The sequence below is a fragment of the Mesocricetus auratus genome, unplaced genomic scaffold, assembly GCF_017639785.1.
Source record: "Mesocricetus auratus isolate SY011 unplaced genomic scaffold, BCM_Maur_2.0 Super-Scaffold_100030, whole genome shotgun sequence".
NCBI lineage: Eukaryota > Metazoa > Chordata > Mammalia > Rodentia > Cricetidae > Mesocricetus > Mesocricetus auratus.
In genome coordinates, this window is record NW_024429211.1 from 11,561,554 (window position 1) to 11,584,090 (window position 22,537).

The window sequence follows — 22,537 nt, forward strand, 5'->3', positions numbered from 1 at the left end:
CGGTGCTTTTTGCGGGGTGGGGGGGTGCTAGCCTCAGGGTGGATTTTGCCCCTCAGGTGGGGGAGGGTCTCGTTGTGGGGCAGGTCTTGCCGCAGGGGTGGGGCTTTGCCTCGGGTCAGGTGAGGGCGGGGCTTGTTCCTGGGCGGAGCCTGCTGCAGCCCCTTCCCCCCTCCCCCGTGAAGATCCGGATCCCGGCCTGGGGGTAGCGACAGTCCCCATGGGGCTGTGCTTTCCGTGTCCCGCGGAGTCCGCACCGCCATCCCCGAGCCCGGTGAGTGCCCAGCTTCGCCCTGCTCGGACTCTGTAGTGCGGCTGGGTGGAAGGAGCACCTGACCGGCCGCTGCACGCTCCGACAGCCTCCCGAGACCCTCCCTGGGACCTGACAGGTTGGGGCTGGCCCGTCCCCGGGGGCTGCTCTGCACACGTGCGTCTTCTCCTGTCTGTACCCGCTGTGCGGGGAAGGTCCTCGACGAGCCGCTCTCCGTGGCAAATAGTGGACATTTTACGAACCTGCCGCTTCCTTTTGCCCAGTTTGGAACAGCTTGGGGCCCTGCCCAGCTTTGAGTTGCAGATAAACAAGTAACGCCTTTCAGGTGTAGAGGTGTCCAGTCGTGGTGTGCTTTGGGATATATTTATATGAAAGCAGTCACTATCGCTTTGAGATTCGGATATAAGCAAGCCTTTTTCTCTGTAGCGGTAGGTTTGTGTTAATACTTTTACCCGTATTTGATAACATAACAGGTCTAATTTTTTCTCTCTGCATCGGTTCTTGGTGCGGCTAAAAATTAGCTGAAGCGATGAGAGATTTAGGGAAGTGTATTAGTCCGTTAGCCACTAGGTTGTATATAGTAAAGTGATTGTTAGTCGATGTTGGAAAGTTCCGCTTTCCTTTGTGGCTGCTGTTGATCTAAGATGCTGTGAAAATTGTGTTTAGCTCCTGAGAAAAATATCCTGTCAGCATTTGTTAAGCCATCTGTCCCCACCGCTGTCCTATTCCCTGTGGTTACAGGACCCACTGGTATATTTCACTTAGCACCTAAGATTTCCCTGATCTCATAAATAAACAAGCTGTAGGATCAGCAACCTCCCTCCTTTTCCTTACCCACCATGATCTCTTTCTGAGTTGTTACTTCCTTCAGACACACAGGTGTGTATTTGTTTACTGAACTCAAGCTTTGTGTGCACGGGTGGCTGTGTTCTTAGTGCCTGGAAAAATTATCGACAATCATCGTGATGTGTGTACTTGGTATTGAGAAGGAATGGTTAAAAATCACCAAGATAATACTACTTGTTGTTTCAACATATTAAAGACTTTATAATTAAGAAGTAAATGACATAGAAAAATAACATGGTGTTTCCAGAGGTGGGACACGTGCCCCCTGAAGTTTTTTTCTTTATCTCCCCCATCCAACTCAGTGAGATCAGCCCACTGGTTCTAAAAGTTTTCCCAAACCCTAACCTGCTTCATTCCTATTTTTAAGTAACTTCCAAATTAGCCTCGTGGCTTAAACATCATTTAAAAAACATTTTGTCCCTACTGTTAAGTCCATTTTTATAAGAAGTAAATATCCTGAAGGCCAATGCATATTGATTTCTACGTGTGCTAATTGTTATAGTGGTCTAGGGAATGAAACTCAGGAAGTTAAATATTTAATAAATATTGTAGTATTGGTAGAATTTAGCTTTATTTTGTTTGAGTGAAGTTAAATTCTTGCCATGTTGCTCAGGCTAGTCTTGAACTGGGCTCCAGCAATCCTACTTATAGTCCCTCACATGCCTAATATCTAAAACTGTAGTTCCAGCACACCTTAGTGGACTCTTACGCTGACTGTCCCTGTGAGGCTTTTACAGACTGTTTCAATTTGCACATTATTATTCATTTTTGCTGCCTCTAAAGTAAAGGTGTGTAAGAGGGGTCCATGACGTTTGATTTTTCTCTTGAAACGTGTTGTGTATTTTCTTAGGAAGAGAAAAGAGCAAAGCTGGCAGAGGCGGCAGAAAGAAGACAGAAAGAGGTGAGAAGGCAGCAGTTTGCCTGCTCAGTGCGTGTTTTATTTCACCTTCTGCATCGTGTCCTCTTCCTCTGCTGTAAAGTGGGTGATGACAGACACATGCAGTTTTGCACTCAGAGATAACCATTCTCACAGTGATGTCCAAGTATCCATGAACTGCATGCATTGGCATCATTTACTGTGAAAACAGCCCCAGAGGACTCTTGCCTTGGAACTTACCCTGGGATAGTATTTTCCCTCAGGATAAGCCCACCATGCTGATGAGGAACTCTGAGGTTCAAAAATGGCTGCTTTATGCAAGGCTTTTGTAGCATACTGGCCTGTTACCCGAACCAAACCAACTTCCCACCCCTAAAGGAAAAGCTAAAAAGCAAAACCAGCACCTTTGGACAGCAGATACTTTTGTTTTTGGTTTTTCCCTGTAATCTCCATTTGTTGAATTTCTTCAAGGCCGCGTCTCGGGGGATTTTGGATATTCAGTCGGTGGAGGCAAAGAGGAAGAAGAGAGAACAGTTAGAAAAGCAGATGGAAGCATCAGGGCCACCAGCAGGCGGACTCAGGGTGAGTGTCACACAGCAGTTCCTTCACTAGCTCCCCTGGACATGCTCTTGAGAAGACTACCAGTAACTCGAAAACACAGGGAGAAGACATTGGAGGAAGTGTCCATTTATTTTAATATTGGAACAGATTTCTTTCTTCCCTAAAATAATAGATTTCCTTCAGAGTTTTCTTCTAGGCATAGTATCTTAAAAGTTTTATATGTAATGCTAATCATCAATGTGTCAAAAAAAATAAGTCATATAGAACCATGTTGAAAAGGTAAAACCCCACCAAACTCTGTCATTTTTGACAGTTGTGTTGGGATCTTCTAAAACTTCTGATTTCTAGCTTGCTTGTCCTCACTCCAGGGTTTGGGATCTTTGGTTTCGTGTTTATTTGGGTTTTTTGAGACAGTCTCCTGTAGCCCATGCTGACTTTAAACTCACCATATAACCAAGGATGGCTTTGAACTCTTGATCCCCCTGCTTACACCTTCCATTGAGCTCATCTAGGTTTTTAGGGAGTCTTGATCCTTTTGTTTGTGAGCATTATCTTAATTATGCAAATGTGAATTTAGACTATGGTGTGTGTAGCCGTGAGGGTACATATTCTTCCCAGTGCCTATGATGCAGGGAGGCTGTAACAGGAGTGTAAGGCTTCTATCCTACATGTTGTTGCCCAGGGAAACAACAGCTGCATTTCACAGGAACACTACTTTTAGCAGAGGGATAATTGTGAAAATCATAGTTTCCTTAATTGCTTTCATTTTTTGGGTAATTACTCTTTGAAATTTCATTTGGGTTTGTCCCAGAACCACATGCATACATACTCTCATGGATATATATGGCCAGAACTTTGGGGCAAGAAGCTAGGACCACCCTAAACTGAGTTGAATATGGCCCGGGAATGTCTCTTAGAGACAGCAGTTATCTCTGCTAATAGTAAGTTACGTTGTCCAGTTTCAACTAATGAATTAAATTCTGAAAAGAATACTGTTTTTCCTTATGACAGACTTTTAATAATTTATAAAATAATTGGGTTCAGTATTCATCTATGTCATGTGACCATTTTTATGGATGTCATTTCCTAGACTTGAAAAGATTTTGATAGATAATGAGATCAAATCATTATCAAAAACATGTTCTTTCTTTTTCCCACTAAAAAGCTGTCACTAGGTTTAAGTCAAGCAGTGTTCTCAAACAAAAGAAAATAAATAAATAAAAAGTTAAATCATAGTGTCGAGATCCACCAATTCCTAGTAGGAACAAAGGTACTAAGTTCACAGATAGTGTTAGGTGTTAAGTTTAGTTGAGCTAGCCATCATACATGTAGTCAGAATTAAGAAAACATTTATTTCACATGTTGTAGCCTAGTAAACCTATCATTTGCTCTTCACATCTAAGGATCCGGCTTTCCTTATTGAATCTGCAGCTTCTCTGTTCTGAAGCTTGTAGATTGCAAAGATACTAGGCCTCGGGTTACTTCTAGGCCTCACGTTACTTCAGACTTCTCTAAAGAGCTCAGAACTAAAAAAATGTTTCCATGGTTATCCTTTCTTTTTTGTGTGTGCTGTCTCTTTTACAAAGTCTATCTGATTTCCTTAGTTGTGAGCATCAAGTTGCAAAATAGCTGCAGGGTTTTCTTAAAAGGAATAACCCATCCGCAGTGTGGTAATCCTGGCCCCTCTTAATCAGCAGCCTCAGGGACTGTGTCCCTGTCCCTGCAGCTACCCGATCAGCGTTCAAAAGGAATGCACAGGGGCCAAGGAGTAACAAGAGGAGAATCACAACATAGACAGTGGTTCAGTCTTCCTGGCCGGGCTCTCCAGTGTCCCCTTGTTCTGTGCACGGCCTGGAGGACCCTATGAACCAGGGAGATTCTTGTCATGAAGAAAATGTTTCCTCCCCATAATTATATATCCGTCATCTGCCTGTCCCCAGAGGTGGCATGAATCGTGTTCAGCGTCTTACAGAAAGGGACTTATCTGATGAAGCCCTGTGACGCCCAGTGACGCCCAGACCAGAGTCAGTGCCCATGCCAGGATCCATGACCCCACCATATCCATAGCAGACATGGCAATGCAGGAGCTGTGCCTGTTAATTTGAAGTGTCCCCGAGGCTGGAGCTGTGCACAGAGATGTTTATCTTCCCATTGTAGTTCCAATTTAAAGCCAGATTGAGGTTTTCTAATGTTGTATTAACACTAATCTTAAAAGAAACTTTTAAATAGAGACATAGGTTTAAAATCCTTAATACTACAGACTATATCCAAAATGTGTGGCAGACTGTTCCACATCAGTTTTTGAAAGGATCGTTTTTATTATTGTGAACTATATATATATGGGGGGCGGGGTACGTCCAGGTGAGTGCAGGGGCCCTCAGAGGTCAAAGGCATTGGATGCTCTGTGACTGGAGTTACAGGTGGCTGTGGACCACCCAGTGTGGGTACTGTCGATTGAACTCAGGTCCTCTAGGAAAGAAGTGCATGCCGTATACCACTGAACTCATTCTCCAGCCTGTTCTTTTCTTTCACAGACTAGAAAACACAGGATGGTTAGACCTCAAAGAAGCCGTGTAGTAAAGAAAAATGAGTTAAGGCCTGTCAATCCTTAGTTTTCCAAATGTATTGAAATCATGATAAAAAAACATCTTCAGCACTAAATATTTTTTAGATACAGTTTGAAAGCAGTACTTATGAAACTGTGAATATTTATTGTCCTTGGAGGATTTTCTAGAACTTACTCTCACAGATTTCATAAATTTTGCTTAACAAACTGACACATAGAATATTTTCTCACTCAAGATAGGGAAACACTCAAGATAACACAAAAGTATTTAATAACTATTCTTCCTTGGGTCCTGGCTCAAGAAGAAAGGCTTTTTTCGTTTTGTTTGTTTGTTTGTTTGTTTTCATTTTGTGTCCTCACTGATGCTGCTTTTCCCCTTCACTGTGTTGAGTGTTTGGGATGAAGCAAACGCAGTGTTTGCCAGCTTCCGAGTCTGGTGAACAGGCTGCTCACATACATGACCAGTTAGTTATAAGGCATGGGTTTACTGCTTACGGACAAGCTTCCTGGTACAGCAGGAACTTGGGGACGACTCCTGGTTCAGGACAGCGTTTCCGGTCAATGGAGTTTGCTGAGGAAGGCCTTGGAAAGCAGCCCACTCCGGGCCCCATTTCTTGGGAGCAGCATGACACATGCAGTTCCAGCATTGAAGGAGATCCAGGGTGCTGGCTCTTCTCTCCAGTCCCCGCCCCCACTGCAGAATATTAGTACTTCCAGCACAGACTCAGACTGTGCATGAGGGAGGGAACCGCAGGCAGAGAACAGGGGTGGCCTTCCAAGAGGCCGGGTCCATCCAAGGTGACCCTCTTAGCTACTCTGAACCATTGTCTTGCCTCTATTTTCAAGCTGCTCTCTTTTTCAGATAATATAAAATTGGATCATTCATGGCTATTTGCAAACAAATCATTTTGTCCCATAATTTTCTTTTTGTTTGTTTATTAGAATGCCATTGCATAATCTAAGTAAACATTTACAATGACTGTTTTTACTTTTTCTAGTGGACGGTGTCATGAATCATTGCACACTGCAGGAGAGTCCTGCCACTAACTCCAGCATCTGCAGTCGGATGGAGTTCAGCTGAGTGTTTCTTCTTCGCACTGAGGAAGAGCTAGACTTTATATCATTTAGTGCCCTTGAGAGCAGCGTATGAAAACCATACTAAAAATATTGGTAAAAATTTTGATTTTCAAACTTACTGAATTACCCATCCTTTCATTCAATCCCTCTCTATTTATTTTCTCTTCTACAAGTGGTAACGTGCCACGTTTTGTAGTTAAAATAAGGATCTAAAAGGTACATTTGCTTGATGTGCTCTGGTCCCACACATATCTCCAATGTTGCATTTGCCATAATATCTCTGCTTTATAAGTGACCTTGCTACTTAGCCTCATGTGGCACAGCCTTCTGTCTGTTCTGTTTCACGCTATAGGAAGACTTTGGCTTCAATTTCCTGACTTAGTGCCTTTAAGCTGATTATCAGGGAAATCCTAAAGATGCACTGAATGACTTCAGATAAAGAAATTCCTTATTTTTATAACCCACTAAGAGATTAATATTTGTAGGCAAATGTGGACTTTCTGCTAATTTATTTTCTATACCTATGGCATATCACGTTAACTTGAAATTACATGTCAGTAGTACATGAGATGTGTAATACTGATGTGTCCCGCCAAAAGCATGAGATCTGTGCAGCGAATGAATGAGGGCAACTGACAGGCAGGTTGGTGATGAGTGATAATGTACGTGTTCAAAGTTCATGGGAATTTTTATTTTTTGTATTTTTAAAGAATTATTGTAAGATGTATTCAGACATGACATTGCCAATGAAAGCATGAAAGAGAATTACATGAGTTCTGTACCCGGGAAGATCGCCTTCAGGTGTCTGTGCAAGCATCAGGAAACAATTTGGTGTGATAGTCATACAAGAGGTCTGAAGATCTCTCTAGGTGAAAACACGACATGTACATACAGAGTAAATCTATTATATCTGAAACTAAGTTATATTGTGTAATACTTTTAATCTAAATTTGCAAAGTATCCATCAAAATACAGCCTACCACAAGGAGACTTAACTACCAGGTCAAAGTGTGGGATGTGCAAAAGTTAGCATTGTAAGACCTGACTGAGGCTTCAGATTCAGAATTAGTTAGATGTTTATGTTCTCCATAATTCTGGGATATTTGAAAAGAATCGAGCACACTGAGTGAGATTCTTCTGCACATGGAGTCCTCTCATTTTTTGTCTCTGCCCAGCCATCTCACTTCCTGGCTCTCTGTACAGACCTGCAGACCTCTATGGTCAGGTAGTGGCAAGCTCCATCCTCTGATCTTCAGATAAGCTTGGTTTGTACAGGCAAGATATCTCCACAGATCTCCATACATTATACTTGATTCATGACATTGTGGCTTGTTTTCTTCTTACTACATAATAAGAAAAGATGCAAAGATGCTTCTGTTATGGTTTACAATGCCAGCACCTGATTCCCTACCTTAGAATTTATAGATTCCAAATGCCAGTCAGGAATCTCAGTGAATTAGGCCAGGTCAAGCCACCAGCTCGCCTGCCCCTCGACAATGTGTCAAGCATGTTATTCTTAAAGAGTTGGAGCTGTAAGAATTAGTTTTCTATTGTCCAAAGTATTTTGTGAATATCTAGGCAAGTCATATGAAATATCAGCTCAGTTTTCTTCACTTATAGATTAGTGATATTTTCTTCATAAAGGACAGTGAAATCAATAAACTGAATTTTAGTGAATTTTGGTAATTAACATTTCTAACATAGGAATGATCTCTGATAGTTGGATGTGGAGAGAGGCAGCACACATCCTTTATAATTGGAAGCCTTCCTTCTGTTAGGACAGACATAAAATTCTCTTCACTTCATCTTCAATAGTTGCAACTTGGATTGCGCAAAGAGAAGGCTCGCTTTCTAGAGGTAGTATTGCATTAATACAAAACTGGCATACTTACTCTAGAGGCACACATGACATAGGGTACATTGCTTGCTTGAGATAAGTGGGATACATTGCTTTTGCCAACTGTGGACTGACACTGTCTTAACAAGGCCACGTGCATGTCTATGGCCTGCCCTACAGATATGATGATGTGCTCAACCTTCATGAAGGCTGTATATGCCATAGGTACAAAATGGTGACCCGAATCTCATGAATGTGATTAAAAAGAGGAAACAGGATGCTTGATAAGAAACTAGGCAATGGCTGTTAAAAATCATATAACCATGTAAATATTTTGCTTAGATTATGGATAATGATGTAGTGGTGATATGATTACAATGTTGAATATATCTTCCAAATGTTATGACCAACTTACTAAAATATAAGAAAAACCATCAGAAGCTAGGAAACAAGGAGGACCCAAAGACAGACATACATGGACCCCCAGGGACGCTAAAAGGGACAAGATCTCCCAAGTAAATTGGGAGTGCAGGTTGGGGGGGAGAGGGAGGAGGGAGAGGAAGGGAGGAGAACATGAGGGATGAGGAAGGTCAGGTTAGGGGAAGGACAGAGGAGAGCAAGGAAAGAGACACCTTGATAGAGGGAGCCACTAACAAGAAAACTGACACTAGGGAAATTCCCAGGAATCCACAAGGATGACCCAAACTAAAAACTAAGACTGGTGGAGAGGCTACCTTAAATGCCCTTCCTCTATAATGAGATCGATGACTACCTTTCAGTAGCTGATGGAAGCAGAAGCAGAGATTCACAGCTAAACACTGAGCTGAACTCCTGGAATCCAGTTGTAGAGAGGGAGGATTCATGAGCAAAGGGGTCAAGACCATGCTGGGGAAACCCGCAGAAATAGCTGACCTGAGCAAGTGGGAGCTCCTGAACTCCAGACTGACAGCTGGGGAACCTGCATAAGACTAAACTAGGCTTCCTGAATGTGGGTGTCAGTTGGAGGCTAGGGCGGGCAGCCTATGGGGCCTCTGGCAGAAGAACCATCATTTATTGATAGTGCATGAACTGGGTTTTTGGAGCCCATTCTCTATGTAGTGATACGTTCTCAGGGTAGATACATGGGGGAGGGCCTCCGTCCTGCCCCAAATGATGTGACAGACTTTAATGATCCCCCGTGGGAGGCCTCACCCTCTCTGGGGAGTGGATGGGGGTGGGATACAGAGATGGTAAAGGGAAGTGGGAGGATAGGAGGGAGAGGGAACTGGGATTGATGTGCAAAATAAGATTGGTTTTAATTTAAATAAAAAAAGAAAAGTAAAAGAAGACCCATCAGACACAAAAAGATAACCAATATGTGCAAGCCACAGTCGTAATTCTAACTCTGAAACTGAGACAGCTGATGATAAAGGAGTTACATATATCATAATAGAACGTCTCTTTTATCCAGTTGCTGTTTGATTATATCGGGACTGTGGTTTATTAGTTTTCTAATTTTTATGAGCCCACATGTTATAGATTCTGCATTGTTTCGGGTATATGAATATACATTTTTCTATATAAAAGTTCCCTCTGCCCATCTCTTTAAGTAAAGTGTTTTTACTTCATCTTAAACAAATTAGCAGTTGTCTTTGTAGTTAGGGAACTTCCATGTCTCTGGGATTAATTATAGAAGGAGAACTAATAGCTGTCTGGAAGGACACGTTTCTTGCCTCAGCCTGTAAAGAAGAAATGTTATTATGCTGTTATTACTCCTGCTGTTTTAGATAAAAAGAACTGTAAAAAGGCTATGTGCATTATCCCCAGAACTCTGGGAAATTGACATGAAATTCAAATTTATCCTGTATCCAAAAGTTTGACTTATTTTCACCAATAAGAATTATACCATGTCCTTGGAAAATGGAAGTATATCTTGTTGATTTTGAATAAAGTGTAATTTAACAGATTGGAAAAAGTTAGGTCGATGTGCCTGCCTCCTGTTTTGAGCAAAAGGGGAATTTCTTTTTGGGGGGATATTTCTTTTTTTACACAATATTTTATTAATTCTTTGAGAATTTTACACAATGCATTTTGATTGTATTCACCCCATTTCCTCCCAGATCTACCCCTACTTCCCTGTCTACCCAACTTCATATCCTGTTTTTCTTTACCCTTTTAAAACTAACCACGGAGTCTAGGTTGTGCTGCTTCAATACTCTTGGTTGTGGGGCAGGCCATGGTTGACCTACCAAAAGTCACACTCTTAAAATTCACTCTTCCTCAGCCGGGCGTTGGTGGCGCATGCCTTTAATCCCAGCACTCAGGAGGCAGAGGCAGGCGGATCTCTGTGAGTTTGAGGCCAGGCTGGACCGACAGCCTCCAAAACAGAGAAACCCTATCTCGTAAAACCAAAAAAAAAAAATTGACTCTTCCTCTCCCAGCATCTATCAGATGCCATTAGCTAGGGGTGGGACTTTGTGCTCACCTCCCATGGAGTGCTTGGATTTTTGTCTGACTTGAGATTGCATAGGTCTTGCTCACAGTGTCGTAGCAGCTGTAAGTTCACGTGTGCAATTGCCCTGCTCTGTCCAGAAAAGCTTCCTGTCCTCAATATCACCTCTGACTCTTACGGTTGCTCTGCCCCTCTTCATGGTGATCCATGAGCCATAGGAGGTGGTGTGAAAGAGACATCTGTTTACAGCTGAGCATTCTGTTATTCTCAGAATGTCAACCAGTTACCAGTTGCAAGACTCTTTGTTAATCACCATCTAGTTCCTTCTTTTCTAGGTAAACATCTCATACTCCCTTGTATACTACGTGCTCTGCACACACAGACACACACACACACAGTCACACACACACACACACACAGAGTAACCTGATTCAGATATGGTTATGAGCTCTATGCAATGATTTTCTAAAACCAACTAATGAAATATAAAAAACAGTATCACTGGCCGGGTGGTGGTGTCACACGCCTTTAATCCCAGCACTCGGGAGGCAGAGGCAGGTAGATCTCTGTGAGTTCGAGGCCAGGCTAGACCGACAGCCTCCAAAACAATACAGAGAAACCTTGTCTCGTAAAACCAAAAAACAAAACAAAACAAAAACCAGTATCACTAACAAAAACCTACCTACCTATAAACATCTATAAAAGTGTGTATAGCAGGCTTTGGAAGTAGTTTTGTTTTTGTTGCAGAAATTTATGTCACCAACCTGAACCCTCAGTTCTCCTTCTATGTGGGTTTCTACTACACTGTTCTTCCTTTTATGATTTATTTTGCAAATATTACGTCAAATCATGACTACCACGGTTTAAGAACTAAATATGCATAAACTCCTTGACTTGAGTGTGACTGTGACACTTACATTAGATCCTAAAGAGCACTGACTGCTTTAGAGGTCCAGCCTTTGACTTATGTATGAATTTTAGGGCAAGAACAAGAAAATTTCTTCTTAGTGACATGTTATCCAGCAGCTTATGAAGTGAGCAATACAACCTGGGAAATTTTTCTTGTTCCTTCCTTTGAATTACATTGACAGGTAGAAATCTTTGCTCATTTACCCTGTGACTATTCTTTTGGCCAACCGCAAAGTAATAGCTAACCAAGACAGTGGAGAATTCCACAGCAGATTTATGGATGGTAGGAATGAACGCTTGACCTCATTACTTCTTAGTCACCAGTTACTCATGCACCTTTGCCACGTGACCTGCAGAGGGGCTATGCAGGTCTTCCACTGTCCCCCGCTTCTGCAAGTCTCTTAAAGGCTGCATGGCCACCTGGTTTTGGCCTTGTCTCCACTTGCTTACATGAATGCTTCTCTCTGTAGGATTACTGGAATCCTTGGATTTTTTTAACCCTTTATCTCTTTCCTATCCTCTTTTCTTGGATGTTACCCTAGCTGACAAACTGATGCCAAACCCTTTGAGTCTTCACTGTCTCAGTAAGAGCCATTGATATTTGGTCCTGTCCTCCAGGATGCAGCACTGCTTTCCCATATCACCCTTGGTGTAGATCAGCTAACAGCTAGTCAATGTCAGTTTTGAACATGTTCTTAGACACACTTGAAAGGCCACAGTGGACGTTCTGTAAATCTAATAATCCTCCAGGTCCCCCAAGTATGGTCATGTCATGTCCTTAGTGCTCAGAGTTGTTTCAACTTAACTAAGCTATTGTAAAGGGTTAACCTGGGTAGAGCTAATCTAATCACAGTCTTAAGAACTGAAGACTTCAGCCAGGCAGTGGTGGCACACGCCTTTAATCCCAGCACTCGGGAGGCAGAGGCAGGCGGATCTCTGTGAGTTCGAGGCCGGGCTGGACCGACAGCCTCCAAAACAATACAGAGAAACCCTGTCTCGTAAAACCAAAAAAAAAAAAAAAAAAAAAAAAAAAAAAAAAGAACTGAAGACTTCTCAACCACTAGCCAAAAGAAGAAGAGGCATGAAGGGAGAAGAGGGGTCTGAGTAATGCCATGCCAAGATTCTGGCCATAAGCCAAGGATTGCCAGTTACCTCTGGAAGGTAGAAAAAGGCAAGAAATAGATTCTCTCCTGACGTCTGCAGAAAGAAACACAACTTTGAAGACACTTGGGTTTTAGCTCAACACAATCATGTTGGACTTCTGACAATAGAATTACAAATGATAACTCATGCTATAATGGTATTAAATTATTTTTGTTCAATTACACCTATTTGTAAGTGAATTTTCATTATTCGAAGAAAAATTTTAGACATAGGAGATAGTTTTGAAGGAAAGATTGTCAATAACAATGAACTTTAATATTGTCATATGTTTGAAAAGATACTATTCATTATACCAAGATCATTTTACCTTGCACAAAATCTGTAGGCTTTATTCCTTTTAAGTTTTCACTAAATGCTTTTCTAGATGCATGTATGACACATTTGCAGCAGCCCTAACCTACACCAAGCCTGCTAAAAATTTCCCTATAAACAGACTGGCTGCTTGACTGAATTGGCCATGTGGCAGACAGATGCTTCCTCTGAGAGATTCTGGAGCAAGGAAGATGATTTTTTTTCCTATGAGGAAGATAGTGAACTGTTGAGTTAACTCCACCATTTAAAAAAATTCAACCAGGCAATGGTGGCCCATGCCTTTAATTCCTGCACTCAGGAGGCAGAGGCAGGCAGATCTCTGTGAGTTTAAAGCTTGCCTGGTCTACAAAGTGAGTTCCAGGGCAGCAAAAGCTGTTACACAGAGAAACCCTGTCTCACCAGCCCCAAATTAAATAATAAATAAAATAAAACATTTCATGATGATACCGTCTTAGGGTTTCTATTGATGTTAAGAAACCATGACCATGGCAACTTTTTTTTTACTTTCTTTTTATTATGTGTCTTTTTAAGACATGTATTTTGATCACCATTCATTTTCCCATCCCTTTGCATCCATCTTCTACCCCTGCACATCCCGCCAAAAAATAAAACAAAATTTAAGGGAAAAATTAAAAGTCTCTTCATGGAAGCTGTAGTGTGATACAGTGAGTCATGCAGTAAACCCCTTTGTCCATGTATCTTTACCTGCAAGTGTTCACTGGTCTGGTGCAAGGCCTCTGGTTTCTACTACACTGTCCATGCTGGACTCATCCTGAACATCCTGTTTTTTGCCCCATGTTGTGAAGATCCTGCAGCTTTGGAACTGTAGGTCAGGTCCCTTCACATGCTCCAGCAGATCACAGATTGGGTGGATGTTGGGTCAGGCCAAGTTATAACCCTGGTTCTGGGCCTGGATAGTTGCAGGGCTGGTCAGCCCGCCAGCCAGCTCTCCCCAATCCTCACCACCAGGGTAAGCTATCCAGCATTGCCGCAGTTAATTCACCTCTTGCAGCAATGATCAAGGACTTGGGGTCAATTCTCATGCTCTCCCACACCTACACCATTAAGGCCAGCTCTATTGTGTTGTCCCTGCAAGTAACAGGGACCACTCTCACAAGTGCTGAAGGTTTTGAGGAATAGGGACAGCCCTCCAGCTCTTATGACCACAGGGCCAACTCCTCCACCTCAGGTGCTGATTGATGGGCAGGAGGTAGGGGATGGCACCTCTCCTCTGCCCATACTCCCACATGTCAGATGAGTAATGTTGCTCACAACATTGAGGCTGGTTCACCTCACCTCCCACTACTGGGCAGCTCTGCTGTGCTGCCTAGGTGAGGGACAGGGCCTGTTTCCTGAGTGCTAAATCCAGTAAGAGGGGAGGGTCAGCTCTCTCATCTGTTGCAAGCAGTAAGGGGCAAAGGGGGCATCTCTCACCCTCCTGCACCACTACATGACAGAGTATTGGGTACAGTCCTCCCACACTTACAGCTTCAGGGCTAGCTCACCCATACCTTCACCAACAAGGTTGGCTCTGTTGTGTTATCCAGGTAAGGTACAGGGTTGCAACCTAGGTGTTGTAACTGGTCAGAACAGGGACAACACTCTCACTCTTGTGACCTCAGGGCCTACTCAGCTGCCTCGGGCATTGATGGGGTAGAGGAGCAGCATGCCACAGGACAGATGGGTGACGGGGACAACTCTCCCTAGCTCACTACTATTTTGGGGCTGGCCTACCCACACCTACACTAACTGGGTTGGCTCTGTTGTGCTGCCCCGGCAGGGTGCAGGGTCTGCCTGATCTCCTGATTGTTACAGCTGGTGGGGGTCAGGGACATCTCACCTGCCCCAGGCATTGGTGGGCAGGGCATGAGGGTAGGGAGAGGACAATTTCCCCTGCCCATGCATGGCAATTCTTATAAAGGAGAACATTTAATTGTGATGACTTGCTTACAATTCAGAGATTTCTTTCTTTAACATCATGTTAGGACATGGTGGTGTACAGGCAGACATGGTGCTGGAGAGGTAGCTGAGAGTAATACATCTTGCAGACAACAGGAAGTGGTCTGAGACACTGGATGGTATCTTGAGGATATGACACCTCAAAGCCTGCCTCCACAGTGACACTTTCTAAAACAAGACCACACCACTCCAACAAGGCCACACCTCCTAATAGTATCACTCCTTTTGGGTTTATGGGGGCCAATTACATCCAAACTACCACAGACACTTAAGGTCCTTCCCATGGTCAAGTCCACACTCATAGCTACTGGGTGCAAACCTCCATTCCCCTTCCCCATGTGAAGATATTCTACACAGCTATAACTTGACACTCCTCATATTTGTTAGGAAATAAGTAGTTTGAAGATTAAGTTTATTTTAGATTAAAGCATGATACAGAAACAGATAATGTGTGGGGTTTTTTTTATTTTTCATTTTTAATTCTTAAATCAGTGTGGACAATATCTTGCTGTTCATTGGTACAAAACAGCCCTGTCCTGGGTATACAAGTCTGTAACATCATTCACTACAGTGAATTTACTTCATGAGACAGCATAGCATAATAGGACTAACTAAGATACATTTTAATAAGAAAATGCTTGAAATAAAATCACAAAGTTGATGAACATTTGACGGTGCAGTCTGCACATCACAATGTAAATGTACACCAGCTTATGCATGTGAATTTCACTAAGTGATCTTCCTAAACATAGCCTCTGTGTGTGTGTGTGTGTGTGTGTGTGTGTGTGTGTGTGTGTGTGTGTGTGTGTGTAGGGTGTGTGAAAGGTACCTGCTATTCCTAAGGGGCTTCACAGACAACATCCAAAAGTACCCCAGAGGTTGCTTTGGTCAGGGATCAGAGATGATCTTTAAGGCAATCTTCCAAGTGAATGTAAACATCTCTGATGTGGCCTTTCCAGTTAAGTATTATGGCTGTGAAGAGTGTATCGCATAGTCCTATGGACAATTTTAGTAGCACATGATCACATTGTCATTTTGTAAAAAAAAGCTATAAAATCCCGCCATTATAAAAGTGTCTGGGGTGCTTTAGCTCATAGACATACAGCAGGCACTTTCTGTTGACCTATCCATACATGTTAAATATAGTCTTCTAGGCATGTTCAGTTCCAATGGCTGTGCGTAGCACTCAGTTTGTTTTAAATACTATGTTCACATATTGAGTGATAATGATTTGCTTACAATTTGTCTGATTTTGTTCTGAGTTTAGAATTTTTCCCCCTTAGGCAAAGTTCTACAGATGCATTAAAAATAAATAGTGCTACCTTGTGAGCCTTTTCCTGCTGATAATGTGTGTGGTTCTCAGAGCATGTGGACTACACTGGCTACACTGTAGAATGGACACAGGCCACTGCATGAGTCCCCTTCCAGAGACTAGTTTCATTTAATCTCCTTCTTAGCCTTGTAGCTGGCAGAGACCACCAGGTAATTATCTGGGTTCATGTCCTTCAGAGTTGGGGATTTGCTCTGCACGGGGGATGTCTTGCCATCCACACGGGAGATCTGCAGCATGCGGCAGGGGTCGTGCTTGAGCAGATAACCCGCGAAGGTCTCCCAGCCTCCTCCCACGCGGACCATCACATGTTTGTTGTGCAGCATCTGAAAGGAAAGAGCAGTAAAGCGCATCAGGCTTTGAAAGTTCGCACCAGACCTCACAGCAACCACAGTGTAGCCTGCCTCACTTTCCATGACCCTTGGTTATCCATGCAACACAGTGTCTGCCTGGGACAAGGCTTGTGAAGGAAAGCTTGTGTGCAGACGAATCTTGGGAAAGCATCTAGAATCTAACTTTCGTGTGTCACAAAGCATCTGTGTATATTTCTGACTGGATGCACATGAAGGCGTCTTCGTGATGTACAACAGAGCACTAACACGCCCTACCTACCTCAGCTCACACCAATGTTCCATCCTTCCCGCTGGGTCATTTTCCTCTCAACCAGAATTTAGGAGACCATGGAAATTTCTAGTATTGAGTTAATGTTAATAAATGATGAAAATGCACTCAGAAAAAAAATGAGATATGTTCAAGTCACTGAGCCTTTCCTTTGACAATAGTCTTCCCAGTTACTTTAGAATATACCTATTAAAATCAACTAAACCAAAACAAAAATAAGTATATACACACACACACACACACACACACACACACACACACACACAACAAGCCCCCTCCAAACCAAACAACAACAAAATAATACAGACAGCAGAAACTTACCTCCAGGCCAGGGAGCCATCCAGAGCTCCAGCCTCTACCTCTCCTGTGACAGGAAGGTCCCACCACACCTGGGGACATGGTACTGGGGACTGAGCCCAGGGCATCTTGCATGCTAGGCAACTCAACAGACTGAGCTGCATCCCCAGACCCAAGAGAGTTTGTAACTCTGGGGAAAAGTGAGAAGTCCTTTTCAGTCTGGAGTATTCTCATCACATAACCACACTCTGGAGGTTCTACAACATATCTGCAGAAGCTTGCAAAATGGAAATCTGGACTACAGTCTACTGAACATGAAGAACACGGGAAATAAACTCTCCTCTTGTGCAGCTTTTGTAGTGTATGGGATATGAACACAATATTGTTGGCACAGCCAACAGCTGAGGATTACCAGGAAATAGCCTGCAGCTCATCTAAGTTCACACCTCTGGCTTAGTCAACAAAGACTGTTGGACATAACTGAACTACTTTCTGTGAGGAACCTGGGGTCCTAAGTCTGCCTTCAGCAGAGGAAAGTGGTGTTAATGACACCACAATTGAAGCAGTCAGTTAGGTTTTCCAGGATCCAAGAGCTTTGTTGATTAATGATTGTGAGGACTGGGGGTGAGGGTCTGCATGCATGTATTTTCTCATCTTGAAATCGGACCCTACATTGCTTGCTCATCTCGATCTTTGTTTCTTATTGCATTCTCAGGCAATCATAGGAGAGGTGACTCTAAAGACTGACTGCCATCTCCTGTCCCTAAGCCATTAAAGGAGATAGAGAACCCATGCTGCTGTGCATGCCTCCATTTAAAGTTGCCTACCAGAAAATTAGAAAAAGATTCTTCCCTTTTAGAAACAGAGAAGACTATCTGCCTATTAAATACTTCATGGATACACTGGACACCACAAGAATTAGGGCATTGTGAGCACAAGGGTCAATATCGTGATTTGTTTTCTCAAAAAAATTTCAGCTGCTTTTGTTTTCATTTCTCACAACTGTGAGATGCTTCTCTTTTTATCTAAAACAAGGTCTCTCTCTCCCTCTGTCTGTCTCTGTCTGTCTCTGTCTGTTTCTGTCGTCTGTCTGTCTGTCTGTCTGTCTGTCTCTCTCTCTCTCTCTCTCTCCCCCCCTTCTGTGTTTGTGTGTGTGTACGTGTGTGTGTTTCTTTTCTGCCCCTGACCTACGCTATATTACAACAACAAAAGGATTGCATAAGCAAACAGCAGCAGCTCGGAAGGCTTCCTGCAGAAGCTCTAAGTACTGTGAGTCCTGGATATGCATCTTATTTATAAGACTTCACACTCCAGAGAATATTGATTCCACACTGAAGGGGGTGGGGCTTCAGTGCATCTCCGTTTCACTACCTGGGAGTTAGAGGGTTTTCTCACAACACTATTAGGTTTCCATGGAAATCTCCACCATCACATATCTGAAACAAGGGACTCAGGAGGCAGTCTTACATTTTTGACCTCACTGTAACATCTAAGAAGTCTGTGGTCGAATGGCTAAAATCAAAAACACCAATGACAATTTATGCTGGAGAGGATGTGGTGAAAGGGGAACACTCCTCCATTGCTGGTGGGAGTGCCAACTGGTTCAGCCACTTTGGAAATCAGTATGGAGATTCCTCAGAAAAATGGGAATAAACCTACCACAAGACCCAGCAACTCCACTCTTAGGCATATATCCAAAAGATGCCCATTCATACAACAAAGATGTCTGTTCCACTATGTTCATAGCAGCTTTATTTGTAATAGCCAGAACTTGGAAGCAACCTAGATGTCCCTCACCCGAAGAGTGGATAGAGAAAATGTGGTACATCTACACAATGGAGTACTATTCAGCAGAAAAAAATAATGGAATCATGAGATTTGCAGGCAAATGGATGACACTAGAAGAAATCATCCTGAGTGAGGTAACCCAGTCACAAAAAGAGAAACATGGCATGTACTCTCTCATATATGGATTTTAGACATAGATCTGGGGAGTGCCAGCCTACAATCCTATGGCCAGAGAGTCTGGGAAACAGAAACTTCATTTAGCGGCTGGTTAAGTACTGAGCTGAACTCAAGAAAGCCAGTAACTCAAGAAAGCCAGTAACAGAGAGGGAGGACTGATGATCAAAGGGATTAAGACTGGGCTGGTTTAACCCCCAGAAACAGCTGACCAGACAAAGGTTAACTCTTGAATCCCAGGCATCAGCCTGGGAATCCAGCATGGGACTGATCAAGACCCCCCTGAATGTGGGTGTCAGTGAGGAGGCCTAGGGAACCTATTGAGCCTTGGGCAGCAGATCAGTACCCATCCCAAGTATACACACGGACTTTGGACTCCCATAGAACAATGTGAGGTGCACTCTCACCCTGAACTCTTGGGGAAGGGTCTAGGCCCTGCCCTATATGAAATGACAGACTATGGACACCCCCATGGAGGGCCTCACCCTCCCTGGGGGAATGAGGGGATAACAGGGGGGGTTGGGGGGAGGGCACGGGAGGAGGGGAGGGAATGGGAGAGGGACCTGGAACTGACTTGTGAAGCAACCTCGTTTCTTATCTAAATTTAAACTGGAAAAAAAAAGAAAGTTATTTGAATGCATGTTAAACATTAATGTAAAAAAAAAAGTCTGCGGTCAATCTTGGAGTTTCATGTATGAGATGAACATATTAAGGTCACTATCATGGATAACTGCTTACAGAGATTAAAATCCCATGCCCTATTTAAATGTGTTCTCATTTTCAAAGAGAGTCTTGTGCTACCACATCTCCATGAAAAAAAAAACCTATGTTTCAACCTAAAAGCAAATTAATCTGCTATAAGCCCAATGACTCTGAACTTATTCCTCCTAGGAGCGCTGGCGTAGACCTTTGGTGGATTCATCACACGACAGCATGATTGAGAGGTGACAAAATACAGGAGTAGGGTAGGCCACTAGGGGCCCCTTGCATATTCCCTCTGCTTTCTGCCCACCACAAAGCAAGCAATGCTGTCCCTCACAGCTCCAAGGAGTCCTGATTGAAACATCTCATGCTCTGAGCCAGAGAAGCCAGCCCTTCTGTGGTGCTTGTGACAGAAGGGCATCTAGCACACATGTTCCCTTCATAACACCTGCACTCTCAGTTTGGGATTAGATTTACACCATCTTACAGCACCACCAATAGCATACTTGCATGATGCTCTCATAGGCTCTACTCACTTTTGTTTACATAATGATGCTGTTTGCTTTTAGAAGGCAAGCAACTTGTATAAGGTCAGGGAGAAGAGGGACCCTTAACCACATTGACTGTTTCTGCAGTCTGGACTTTGGGTTTCGTGCCTTCTAGTCACTGGCCATTGGGCTATATTAGTCCATCACAGGCATCATCGATATCAGAATAGCAATAAGCACTTTGAGCCGATTAACTGAGCTCCCTTAAAATAATCTACAGAGACACCTATATTAAACCAAGTTTAATTTCAGAAGACTGTATGGCTATGGTTCCAATTATTCCAAATCAAGAGTCTCCCATGTAGTGACAGAATGAAACACGTTCACAGCAAGGTATGCACACGCCTCTGCCCTTCCAAAGGGCCTAGGGCAGAAAGGAGGCTTCTCCCTCTCTAATTACCCATGCTGGAGAGGCAGGCAGGCAGGAATCATGTTATGTGTAGGTACCAAGAGCTTCAGCAACCAGAAAGGCTCCTTCTCTCTTCTCAGAGACACTAATTAGTGCTTCGAAATAGACACAAACCAACTCACTTTTCATTTAAAAGGAAAAGTCTGTATTTATGTGGATCACAGATAATGACATGTTTTTACTAAGTGACAAGACCAATCACATAAAACATCTGAAGAAATATCAGGGGTTTACTAGCAATGTGCTTGTGCTTCAAGGGGACCAGGCTGTGTGCAGCTATGCTATGCCACATAACAAAGTCACCTCAGGAAAAAAAAATGGAGGATACCAGGAGGGAAACAGTTTTCAGTGGGCAAAATCTAACATTAAAGGCTTTCTGCCCACATCTCGATAAGATTTGTTTAGTAACATCTCTAGCAGAGGATTGCATGAGTGACCATATGTGTCCCAGCCCCAAATCCCTATAAAATGCTTCAGGTGCCTTCTCCTCTTGGGGTTAACTGCCAGATCTGCTTTGTTCTAGCTCTAATCCTGTTGGTGCCTACCAACATCTTGAGAGCAGGAGCAATTGCCCGGGGCCTTTCCTTGGGATGCAGTCATCCTTACTCTCACTGATGTGTATGCTGTCCCAGAGGCATGGAGCCTTTCCCATAGGAGCAGCTCTCCACTCGGATACTTCACTCGAGCTTCTGAGTGTGGTTCTTCCTTGTCTGCCTCGCTGCCCCTCATCCTCCTGAAAGCATCAGCTTTCCAGTCAGGCAGGGATGCGGTGGCAGCAGTGGTCCAGGAAGACTGGTCATCCATACGGTGCCAGAGGCTTGCGGATCTTTAACAAGCTTCTGCCCATTCCGATGCCTCCCTCCTCCCCTTTGCCTGCTGTACCTGGCACAGGTGTCACCCGAGGGGGCAGCTGCCAGTCCTCTCCTTCTTTCTCACTGCTTCAGATGACCACAAGCACAGCTGGTCAGTGGTCCTACCTGTCTTTTCCAGAGCCTGAACTCCGAATTTCCTACATTCCTCTGAAATATTCAAAACCTCACACATCTTTCTGCGTGCACATGAGTGTTCCACGTTTTCAAGGAGAAATGAAGTCTGAGGACTCAGCAAAGCCCTTGGCACTCCTCACAGTGTCAGGCACACAGTGCTTATCAGATGCATTTTAATGCATATTGGTTGAATGACGCTTGCCCAATGAATTAACCAGGTTAATGCTTAATGCTCCTCCGTCCAAGTATCCCTCTGCCTGTTTGGAATACACCTGCATTAGTCATGGGCTGATAGGCACAGAGAAAGATGAAAAGATTTGTGTCCTTCTAGAAAGTCTGGGTGTGAGCAGTAATCCATACCAGCCTTTGTACAGAGAGCTTCGCTGAGAGAAGGAGTCTGGAAGTGAGGCTATTCAGGAGGAAGGACAGGGATGGCGACTCGAGATGGCTGTGGATGGAAGAAGGAGCAGGTACACGGGGTGAGAAGGAAACCATCATGACTGGGGCAGAGAGAATGAAGTCATATTTCTTTGGGGTGATCATGAATCCTTACTTCTGACACATTTTCTAATGACAAACAGTAGCAATAAATTACTTAACAAAGTTTCCATACACATGTCGTCTCTGATGCTTAAGTGGACAAGTTGCCTTTAGCCTTGGTCACCCAGCCCTTCTGTGGCTCTCCTTAAGCCTTTCTCCTCTTAGTGGATGCAGACGCTCAGTTTCAACACTGTTAACTGCTCTCCACTGGAGTGGAGGCAACTGTCTGACGGCACCGCCTACAGGAGCTGGGTCACCAAGTTTAGACTCTGAGCTATCAGATGCTCCCTAACACCTAGTCAACCCTGTTCACCGTGTGCTTTTACAAGGCACCA

The 22,537-nt window shown here is 43.5% G+C and overlaps 2 protein-coding genes across 12 annotated transcripts in view; one reads left to right on the forward strand and one right to left on the reverse strand.

The window, feature by feature from the left end:
* Nucleotides 1-57: 57 nt before the first annotated feature.
* LOC106022247 (small VCP interacting protein) lies at nucleotides 58-8,298 on the forward strand. 2 transcript variants are annotated; one of them, XM_013122882.3, is made up of 4 exons: nucleotides 58-271; nucleotides 1,965-2,015; nucleotides 2,463-2,573; nucleotides 6,117-8,298. In XM_013122882.3, the coding sequence occupies exons 1-4, from the start codon at nucleotides 218-220 to the stop codon at nucleotides 6,129-6,131; spliced, it is 231 nt and encodes a 76-aa protein (XP_012978336.1). In that variant the 5' UTR covers nucleotides 58-217; the 3' UTR covers nucleotides 6,132-8,298. The 2 variants fall into 2 exon arrangements, with proteins under 2 accessions (XP_012978336.1, XP_012978335.1); XM_013122881.3 differs by lacking the exon at nucleotides 58-271 and adding an exon at nucleotides 278-696.
* Nucleotides 8,299-15,252: 6,954 nt separating this feature from the next.
* Gas2 (growth arrest specific 2) overlaps nucleotides 15,253-22,537 on the reverse strand; it is a 151,990-nt gene continuing 144,705 nt past the window's right edge. For all 10 annotated transcript variants that reach the window (XM_040733286.1, XM_040733284.1, XM_040733283.1 and 7 more), the window contains one exon: nucleotides 15,253-16,463. In XM_040733286.1, the coding sequence (XP_040589220.1) occupies nucleotides 16,245-16,463 (219 nt within the window). In that variant the 3' untranslated portion in view covers nucleotides 15,253-16,244. The remainder of the gene's footprint in view (nucleotides 16,464-22,537) is intronic.

Excerpts from the sequence above, each read along its gene's own strand:
- LOC106022247 (XM_013122881.3), top strand. The coding sequence starts at position 637 with ATGAAAGCAGTCACTATCGCTTTGAGATTCGGATATAAGCAAGCCTTT. Across the intron at positions 697-1,964 it reads AAGCCTTTTTCTCTGTAGCG|GAAGAGAAAAGAGCAAAGCT; the intron begins GTAGGTTTGTGT and ends GTATTTTCTTAG. Across the intron at positions 2,016-2,462 it reads CAGAAAGAAGACAGAAAGAG|GCCGCGTCTCGGGGGATTTT; the intron begins GTGAGAAGGCAG and ends AATTTCTTCAAG.